Source organism: Argiope bruennichi, chromosome 2 (assembly GCF_947563725.1).
Source record: "Argiope bruennichi chromosome 2, qqArgBrue1.1, whole genome shotgun sequence".
Lineage (NCBI taxonomy): Eukaryota > Metazoa > Arthropoda > Arachnida > Araneae > Araneidae > Argiope > Argiope bruennichi.
The window spans coordinates 30,344,318-30,355,159 of record NC_079152.1 but is presented as its reverse complement, the minus strand read 5'-3'; the positions used below and the strand labels follow the sequence as shown (position 1 = coordinate 30,355,159).

Here is a 10,842-nt window from a genome sequence, read left to right as displayed (position 1 = left end):
AAAAGTCTTTTTACTTCAGTTCAAAAAGGCAATGGTTCCAGATGTAATTTCAAAGGTTCAATTTTGAAATTATATCTGGAGATAATATCGAATCATTTGAAATGGATTTCACTATGTTCTCGGTTAATCAGATGCATCCAAAACAAAACTCAATTCTTTATGTGGGTGATAATAGCATTTAAACAGAGGCCTTTACACTTGGCAATATTCACTTAAATTCAAATTTAAACTTACTTACTTCTGATTCAAAATTAACTCATTAATACACTACAAAAAATGAAAAAAAATTAACACCTCTTTGATCCTAGATGTTAAAACACATCAAGTACGATTCAAAAATTAAAGTTCGGATCTCAGATGAAATGCTAATATTATGCTATAAAGTCTTAGGGTATTCTCCTCTGCCTGATGTTGAGTCTCAGTCCTTTCATAATAATATTTTACATGATAAGATTAGCGAAATTATTTAACAAAATATCGGTATGTATTCATTTTCTAAATATTTTAAGATAATTTAAAAAAAGAAAATATACGTAACAAAACTATTTCATTTCGATAAATTGCTCCATTTAATCACTATGCTATTAAGTTGTTCACATTTATTTAAATATGTTAAAGAATATGTTAATGTCCATATAGAAGCGAACCCAGTTCATCAGGTATTTAAAGGAAAGTTATGTTAACTGAAGTCACATTCCTTTTTCAACCATTACTCAGTTGATGTTTTTAGATTTTATCCTTGTATTCAAGTGAGTATAGTTTTTTAATTTTTTCTGTATGTAAAATTACATAAGTTTAATGAAGTTTTAAAAGCTGTCAAGATTATCTTTTGCCTGTTTTCAAAGACTTTACTTGGAGTTAATCCTCTGCAACTTAACTCGTATAATTGATTTTTATCTGTCCTCTAAACAGTATAAACATCCGATAGGCCGCTTAAAGTACTTCCAACAGAAACTGTATTAAACAATTTAATCTTTAAGTATAAGATATTTAAAGGATTTCCAATATTGGAGCATTTAGCAACTGTTTTAACAACTTTTTATCTGCACAATTTGCACGGGAAGCCTTCCTATATTAATAAATGTAAAAATAATGGATGAAAACGTGAAGCATGTATTCTGCTTATTCTTGCAGCCTTTAATTTGTCGCTAAAAACTTCCTTGGTTTTTAAACCTGATCACTGCAACTTAATGGAATCCAAACAGAATTGAAATATTTCAACCTGGACTGTATTGGTTACGCTAAAATATAGCATAATTCGCACACAAAACTTGATCTGATTCATGTAATCCAGTATATTGGCAAGTTAAGTCCATTCGATGTTTTCACCCATAAATCCAGATTTTCATTTCGGTGCCGTTGGTATGAAACTTCATTTTCTTTATTAAAAAATGAAATCTAATTTGTCTTTACCTCTGAAAACTTTACTAAATAACCAGTTGCATTGCATCCAATATGTATATGCTCCGCTTATCCAGTGCGGAAGTCAAATAGTTCAAATTCTTTTGCAGAATGGCTGACAAAGAACAAGCAAAATCGATTGAAGACCCGATGGAGGCTGACCTTCCTTGTACTGAACTACCGGAAGGGGCTTCAGGTGGAAGTGAAGACAATGGCAGGGAGGAGGGAGGTACTGGATCTCCTGCAAACGTGAAGAACGTAAAACAAGTCAAAAGGTCTATCAGTACATCGCCAAAAACTAAGGACGAATCTGATGCTGTCGAATATGAAGGTTTGAAGGCTTTCAAATCGGTCAAGTCTTCTCCGTCGCCTTCAAAGAAAGGAATTAAAGACAGGTTCAAAAAAATGTTCTCCCCTTCGAAGGGAAAAGACTCCACTGATGAAAAGGCTAGTTTCAAAAAAATGTTCTCCCCTTCGAAGGGAAAAGTCTACACTGATGAAAAGGATAATCTTTGTGAGGCAGAGGCAACTGAACATCCTAAATGGCTATCGACTCCAAAAGAGAAGGATATGGGCGTTACCAGGGCTACGCGTATAGCGGAGGCTAAGGCAGCAGCAGCAAAATGGGTTTCGCACGATAAAAGTTCGTCTGTTGAATCTGGACTATCTGGCTGTTCGAGTCTTCCGGATGATGACCGTGAGTCCGGAGTTTCATCTCCCTCACTTGAAGATGACAAACCAAAGAAATAAACTTTGAAAAGATTGAACTGTCTTTAAAATGGATAGAATGAGGATTAATGGTTCAATTTCTCGACAAAACAAATCTGTGTGATCAAAGTGTTTTTAAGATTTTTATGCATATTTATAATTTACCAATGTTAAATAATTATTTAATCAATAAACGTCGCTTGTTTTGTTCTAGTACTATTCTTGGCAGGCTTATTTCCCAAATATCAAATGTTACGAGATGTTGGAAAGCACTGAGATGATATTCAAATTATGGAAGAGGTAATGGTCTTTACAGAATTCGATCATTTGCCTCAATATTGCTTAACATTTCTCAGAAGTAAACAAAATTCGAATTTTGCTTTAGGAAGTCTGAGTATATAATACTTCAATCGCTAAACATTGAGATATCTACTGTGTCTTTTTGTGTCCTACAAGGTTTTTAAAATTGAACTGCTATTTAAAATCACTCCGCATAGTTTTAACTAAATCGGGTTGTGAGATTATAGTGGCATGTCTAATACCATGGTTTAATTTTTGCCTCTGGTAAAATTGTAGTTTAACTGTAGTCTATAATTAGCTATTAAATTTTTATGTAGATAAGATGAAGTAAAAAAAAATGTTGCTTTAACTCCATAATATTCAACTTCATCATATGAGGCAATATTTATGTAGCAGGGAGATAATAGAAATGGAGATCTGGTCAAATCCCTATGGTTGACAATAAATTAACCTTAGGGATTCAATCAAATCTTCATTTTTCTTCTAAATTTATACTACACAAGTATCTAACCATCGGGGAAGTTAATGGTAGATGGGTAATAATTTAAATTTCAGTGCAAAAGTTTCTGCCGGATAATAACATTTCTATTTAACTTGTTCAGGAACTCGACTTCAAACAAACCGGTAGCTTCACGAATAATGCATGAATATTTTCAATTCTAAAAGTGGATCATTTTCTGGAACAAAAAAAATATTTTTCTTGCAGTCTGTAGGCTAAGAATGGATTAATATGACAATACGAAAGACTGCGCCCACCACATCGTAATTAATTCTCCCAGTCTAAAACTTAAAATTTGCCGCCGATGGCAGAAAGTTTCTTTTCAATCATAAGTTAAACATGACGGTTTTAAAACTGCAAACGATTTTGCGCAGTAAAAAATCGAATGAATTGCATCATTTTTTCGCATCGTTTTTCTGATAAAGGATCCATGGGAAAATTTCAATAATCAAATTAGCGGAATTAGTCTTCCCAAAACTTTCTCGTATATACTCTAATAAAGATGCAATCCTGCAATAGATTTCATGAAGATTTATATTTTCATTATGAAATTTATGAAAATATTAATGTTATTTATGAAATTATTTGCTGAAACATTGACCGACGTTTTCCACATTTCTCGAGGTCGCTTTCATTTTCGTTTCCTCTTTTGAAACTGTTTAGTTTAGGCTCTATATCGGAAAGAGTGGCTTTAATTCACACGAAATGTGGCAATTAGGACTGTCTTCTAATAGTTGAAATTCAATATAATTAGCAACATATATTCAAGTAGAAAACAGCTTTTCACTTAATGCACCCTAAATCCTACGCATATTGATAGATGTAGGGAATCAAAGAATTGTTCGTGTAATTTAATCTATTCCAGTCATTCGATAAACTACTTCGAATATCTACACCAGTTTGGTCTCGAGGTGAATTTCTGATCCAACTATATAAAGTGAATAAATACTATTTTATAATTTCACAAGCAGCACCAAATTCTAAATTCCGTTCAATGCCAAAGATATTGTAAAGTACTGAAGGACTAGACACTTTGGTGAGATGGCAAAAAGAAACTAAATTTAGTTGGTGCCGAGTGGCAACGTGGAGAAAGAAGCGTAGAGCGGAATGAGGTGGTGTGCGTGAAAAAGGAACATTGGAAGGAATAGTTGATTAAAATTTAAAATGTTTCATTTTTAAATGCTAGTCTTTGTAAAGTTGTGTAATGTAGTGATCGTCCCTATGTGTCAAAAAAGAAATAAACCAATTCGGTTTAAAAATCGGCCTGTTTCTTTAAAACAATCCACGCTACCATATTACAATATAGTTTATCTCTGAATGCATCTTCACGTTTATATTTTTGTTCTATAAGTAAATCTGATAAAAATAAATTTACATTCTGTGTGTAAATATATATATATATATATATTTGGATCATAATCATAACTGAAAATATCTGTAGATTAAGAAAATCCTTCTATCTACGATTGAAGATAGAGTAATCATTTTTTTTTTTTTTTCCCCAGCAAATGCAATTGTTTTCAGTTAATTTATTATTCGAATGAATTCTAATTCTTAATGTCATTTCGCACATGTTTAAAAGTAAACTTATTCATTTCCATGCAACAGAAGCAAACATTTAATGCTGAAGTTCTTCGAAATTCTTGAGTTAATGAACCATTGAATAGCAAAATTGAAAATATTCTTGGATTTGAAGTGAAATAATTTATGGAATCAGTGTAATTTCCTCTGAATGAATACAGGAATATTATCACATACAAATAAATATACAGTGTTACCAGAATACAAATCAAGGGGATTCCTGAAACAGCCTCAAAATTTTGTTTAACATTTCATTGTTTTGAAAAATTGAAACACCCAGATCTCAAACAGAAATTTTTATCTGATGAATGAATTATCATGAAAATTTCACAAGCAGGCTATTTAAAATTATATTTAAAGCAAATACACAAAAATGTTACTTCCCAATCTAATCTTCCTAATGGGGTCAATTCATGTGACGTAAAAGTCGCATGTCATGTACCTCTTGCGCATGGCATTTAAGTTTCATCCGCACCGCTTTCGTCGATCAGTCTGCCATAAACGTTCTCCGCCAAGTATGAAGCGGATTTTTTGTTTACATTTGAAGTTATAATTTTTTAGTCATTTTCTTTCCTTTTATTATGTGTTAAAAGAGGAAATACTGGTGTGCTGATGGATGCATGCTTTAATGCGAAACACAAGAGTGACTGTCATGATAAAATGTTTTCTTATTTTCCTTTCAACAATTCTGACTTGGGTTGATAGCTTTGGTATAGATTTTTTCAAGACTTCGAAGTCGGTGATATGCTCCGATCATTTTGAAGAATTCATTCAGTGTGTGTCCGTTTATTAAATATAGCTGTTCCAGTAATTTGTTAGAAAAACGTCGGTAAAAGAAATCGGTAAACGATTTGCCGTCAAAAACAATCGAACAAAATCGTGAGTGCATTTCTAATTTACTTTATTCACATTTGATGAAATTTCTGATAATTTTGAATATGCTTAGAAGGTTTTAAAATGTTTACATTGTGCATTTTTTTTAAAATCTTATCTAAATTTAATTAATGTAAGTAAACAAACTCCTGTTGCAAAAATAACAACTGCTATAATGCTAAACTTAGGTGGAAGTGAATATTACTAGTTTTCTAATTACATTTGCAGATTTGTGATGGATTCAAAGTGAATTTATGTCAAACAACTTTTCTATTGTTAAAAATGAAATGTTAATAGTTTATTGTATTTAAACTGAAATTGACTGTTATCATAATATTCTGTTATAACACTGTGCACCTCAGTGATTTCTGTTTTAATAAATAAAGGTCTTTTCATTGAAAATCAATTTCCATATCAGCATTTATTATATAATTTTTATTCCCAACTTCATTGCTACATGCATGTTTCACTTTTCTTTTTTTTTTTTTTTTTCTATTTTTTTAACATATTAAATTTGAATTATAAAATTCTGTAAAAGCATAAAAGTTTTTCTTCCAACTCTTCTTTACATCCTATTTAACTTCTCTCTCTCTCTCTCTCTCTCTCTCTCTCTCTATATATATATATATATATATATATATATATATATATATATCATGACCTTATTCTTGTTTATCAAATTTTCTGTATTGTATGTTTTTGTTTTATTTTATGATATTCATTCAGTGTAATTTTTATCAATGTAACTTTAGCATTAAAAAAAATTTCATAAATGTTCTGCTTTAAAAGTATATTGTTCAACATTATGTTTTTATTGGTGATAAAAAAAACTGTTGTTTAGGATGTTTCTGTTGGATAAAATTGATTTCATCATTTACATTAACATTCTTTATATTTTTACTAAGTGTCTAGAAAAATAAATGTTGATAAATAGTAAATAGTTTTTTTGAAAAAGTGAGTATATTGAAACATCCATTTGATCATATTTTTTCAAATAATTATCATATATATTTTATCTCTATATATATATATATATATATTTTTGTAATGTGTAAATAAAAAATATGAAAGTGTAATTCTGTTTGTTTTCCTTCAATGATTTCTACAAATTAAAATGAAATAACTGATTCATAAGCTGCATAGATTTAAAAAAAGGTATCTATACCTTTTATATTTCATAATTTGAAAATGTAAACATAATTTATTTAATATATACTAATTTGATTCAATATATACTAATTAAACTGAAAACATCAAAGTCTCAATAAAAATCATTACATGAGAAAAAAATATATAATAATTTTACTAGTAAGCTTTAAAATATTAACTTATCTTAAGAGTAATAATTATTTTTAAAAAGAACTATATTCATAAGATTCAACATTTAATAACATGTAAAAAAGAACATATGTAATTTTTCAGAAATACTGCCATAGTCATTTGTCAACATGTATCCTTTGATAAAAAAGGATATGGGAAAGGAAAGAATAAAGCAGCACCAAACGAATTAAAAAGCGATGTTAATTATTTATGCAAAAACAATAATTCCATTGAAAATGCAAATTAAAATTTTAATATAAGAAATAAAATTATATAACTACGAAAATTTGGAGAAAATAATATATATTTTTTTAAAAATCGGAAGTTTTTAATAATTGATCGGATAGCGTAACATTTACTAAAAAATGGTTCAACGTTATTCAATCATAAACGTTATTGGCAGACATCCCGACAGGCGCAGAACGGTTGAAAATTGAACAGAAACGGTTTGTTTGGTACTTGACACGTGACCGAGAATTGACCCCATTGTGCGAGACCTCTCCACACACCCTAACCAATAAAGATAAACTATCATATTTCGGAAATAACTAAAATAAGGTTGAATTCTACTCTATTAATAAACCATCAATAGAGGAGCGTCTCTGTATATAAAACGATAACGTAGATGACACAGAAATCGATTTTTATTAACTATTGCCAAATGGCAACAATTATAAATATATATATAAATCGTCATGTAAAAGTTTCAAGCTCTTTAGTGAACTTTTCTACAGCAATACTTAATCCAAGCTTCGTTTAGTTAATTAATGGAGCTGCAAAATAATTCGAAATTTTTCGCTGAGGACTCGCCTATTTTATGACACGATTTGCTATCAAGAGTTCCATTTAGTCAGAAGAAAAAGGATGTAAAAGGAATAAAAATTGCACAAATAGACGTTTTGGTGCGTGGTTTAACACGCATTGCCAAATTTACTTTAAATTAAAGTATTAAAACATTTTTACTTAATGAAAACTGCCAGCCATGTAAATAACAAAAATAAATTTTAATTACAAATTAAATTAACAAATATAAATACATACGATACATTGGCCTTAATTCCATCGACCAGCACGAGGCAGAAGTTCTAAGCCAGCTGGCGAAGGCAGGAAGTGAGTCACTCCTATCCGTTGGAGAGCAAAATTCATCTCCATAGGTATGATTGATGCTTATCGCCAGTTGGCGAAACAAACAGTCATTTATCACCTGTTTGGCCGCTGCAACGTCAAACAAAGTTTGATCAAGCGTTAAAATAGGCTTAACTGTCGCTAGATGAATAATTTCCTAAGAATGACATTTAGTTATCCTAAAGAATGACATTTAATGAAAAATTCTTGCTACTCTAAATTTTAAATAAAATAAAATAAAACCTTTCTATCTTCTGCTACCTAATCTGAGAGAATTACGAAGTTTTGAAACCACTATTTTAGGACAATCAACAAATTTGTAATTTTAGTTTAATAGTTTTGGAGAAATTCCGGGCGCTGATAGGCGTATCTTCTTTGAGTCTCTCGATGGAGTTATCTAAGATTGCATATTTTTATTAGATAATATATTCAGATTTCGATAACTCATTCAGTTTTAGTTGCAATAGAGTCAACTTTTTTTATTTATTTATTTAAACTTTTCTCCTTTGGCGACCAGCCGATTCTCTTAAAATATTAGTTATATTTAATTTTGTTTAAATCGTGTAGATATAATGTCTATACGATTATGATGATTCATATCTATGATTTCACCATATTATTAGTTTTTAATTTGTGTATACCTTTTTTATATACCTTTCGAAAGAATGACACAATTTCCCATTACATCATGATGCTATTAAAAACTTAATTACTCAGTTAATCTATCTTCGAGATGTTGTAATTTCATTTTTTATATATCTCGTAAACTACACAAATACTAAACAAAAAATTTGTTCCTTAGTTTTCAATGGAGGAAGAAAAAAAATCATGCTGTCAGATAGTTGATGAAATAATAAAAACGATTTGAACTTTTGGGCAACTATATAATATATTATTAAAAATTAGGCAAAAAATATTTTTTTAAAAATTGTCAAAATTCAGCAAACATTTCCATGATTACTAAATTTACATCATTAAAAAGACAGTTTTCTAAGTTTCAAAATGGTCTTGAACTCGTTATTGTGCAGTAATATTTTTTGAAATTATAACAGAAAAAACATCAAATTTTAGCTTATTTTTTAATTAATTAAAATTTAAAAAAAATTTCTCCGAGGTGCGCATTTTTGACCTCCAAAGTATTCATGTGCCAAATTTAGTAGCTGTTGGTCAAACGATTTGCTTGTACAGCTTCGGCCCATAGAAATTAATCTTTATTAGTAGTGTAGCTATAGATTACTTTTGAATGCTAAATATCCAAATAGGTGTCCAAACCGTGTAGAATAGACTATATTTTCACAGCAAAAAAAATTAATAACTATATTATTTTTTTAAGACCTGAATAAAAATCAAAATTTTATTTTAACATTAAAAGGTTAAAATTTTATTAGCTCCTAATTTCGAAAAGAATAGAACTAGACGAATGAAATTTGGCTTCTGTGAGGAACTTAATATAGTTTTGAAAATTGCTGAAAAAAGTGGAAATTTTGAATTTTGTTCCTGTTTTAATGCATATATCGCTCTTTAAGAAATTGTTAACTGAGAAATCTTTATGAATATGTAAATTTCTTTCGAATAAAACTTTTTTTATGATGTTAGAATAAACGATGCCAGAATGAAGATGGCTATTTCCTTTTTTACTTTCTCGTTTTACGCAGTATAGAGAAAGTATAGGAATTGTCAAAAATTTCGAACATGAGATTTTGATGAATCTCCATGTTTTAAACCTCCCAGAGTTTGAAAAATGTCCGTCTATCTGTCTGCCTGTGACAAAGGTAGCTTAAAAATTATTCGAGCTTGACGAATAAAAACTGATATATAGTCTTTAAATCAAATTTGCAGATCTCGGTCAAATTCTGAGCAAAATCTATTTCGAGCAAGTCTCTCTGCCCGACTATTCGAATATAAACTAGCACAATAACAAAAAGGAAACAAAAGGAAGAGAGCTAGACAAATAACATTTGGTACACAGAATTTACATGTACAGTGTACACATCTATCAAACTTTAAGCCAAATCCAACAAGAATTTACTATCTGTTGATCTGTACATTTAGAAACATGACAATTCAAAAACGCAATGATATAAATATATAAAATTTTATATGAGATTTTGTGACTGCAAGAGCAGTTTTATATAAATTTTGTTTAAATCATTTGAGAAAATATTTTCTAAAACATAAATTCTAATTTTGGATACTATTAAGGCATGCCAAAGATTAATCGTCAAATAACTCGTCCATGATGACACGATGGATTTTAGAATGAATGCGAAAAAATTTTCAGGAGGCCATTCATCCTGGTTTTTTTATGCGATTCTACAATGGCATTTAGTTAATTTGAAAATTTTTAAATCAAATTTGTCGGTAATTTGAATTGTTTTCTCTGATCTCTTAAATTTCCTATTAAAATAATGTCAGAAATCGCCTATAATTCGAATATATTTGTAAGTTCAATGTATGAAATGAAACGTGTATTCACTTAAGAATTCTTTTTATTATTTCAATATAACCGTACATTGTGTCTTTATTGATTTTAAAGGAATAATTTTTAAATTTCCTTAATTCTTTCGAAAGCTCGTCCTATGTAATTAGCGAGAACATAACTTCAATGATTGTCAAATTGCAAAGTTTTTTTCCCCCACTCTCTTACACTTTAAATTTCCAAACCATTTTCAAATAAACTGTATTAAAGAGAGAATTTTTAGAACTTTTCGTGCTCTATTAAAACATTTTCCTTAAGAATACTGTCCTAAAAATCGTATTACCTCTGTGTAATGAATGCATATAAATATAATTTATATATAAAAATCACAAAAATTTTAATAAATAATTAGAATTTTTACTATAGTTTGAATAAATTTAGTCTAGGTCAGCAGTGTTTACACCCTTTATGTATTTATCATTTTTAGCAAGGAGAAATGATTATTCAGCTAAAACTGAAAAATCGGTGCAGAATTTCATTCCATGATTTTTTTCAGAAAGACAAAAAAGTTTACATGCTGAACTCAGGGGTGTTTGTGGGACCCCAAAAAATCCCC

General features: G+C 29.5%; 1 protein-coding gene across 3 annotated transcripts; it reads left to right on the top strand.

The window, feature by feature from the left end:
• The first annotated feature begins 637 nt into the window (after positions 1-637).
• LOC129961119 (uncharacterized) lies at positions 638-2,325 on the top strand. Of its 3 annotated transcripts, none has more exons than XM_056074960.1 (3): positions 638-749; positions 1,512-1,796; positions 1,854-2,325. In XM_056074960.1, the coding sequence occupies exons 1-3, from the start codon at positions 721-723 to the stop codon at positions 2,149-2,151; spliced, it is 612 nt and encodes a 203-aa protein (XP_055930935.1). In that variant the 5' UTR covers positions 638-720; the 3' UTR covers positions 2,152-2,325. The 3 variants fall into 3 exon arrangements, with proteins under 3 accessions (XP_055930935.1, XP_055930937.1, XP_055930934.1); XM_056074962.1 differs by having other exon boundaries at positions 1,512-1,848; positions 1,906-2,325; XM_056074959.1 differs by having other exon boundaries at positions 1,512-2,325.
• Positions 2,326-10,842: the final 8,517 nt, after the last annotated feature.

What these genes read in the sequence shown, in the direction of transcription:
- LOC129961119 (XM_056074959.1), top strand. Translation starts at nt 721, where the DNA reads ATGTTTTTAGATTTTATCCTTGTATTCAA. An exon ending in GATTTTATCCTTGTATTCAA is followed by an intron (nt 750 to 1,511) that starts GTGAGTATAGTT and finishes ATTCTTTTGCAG; the next exon opens with AATGGCTGACAAAGAACAAG.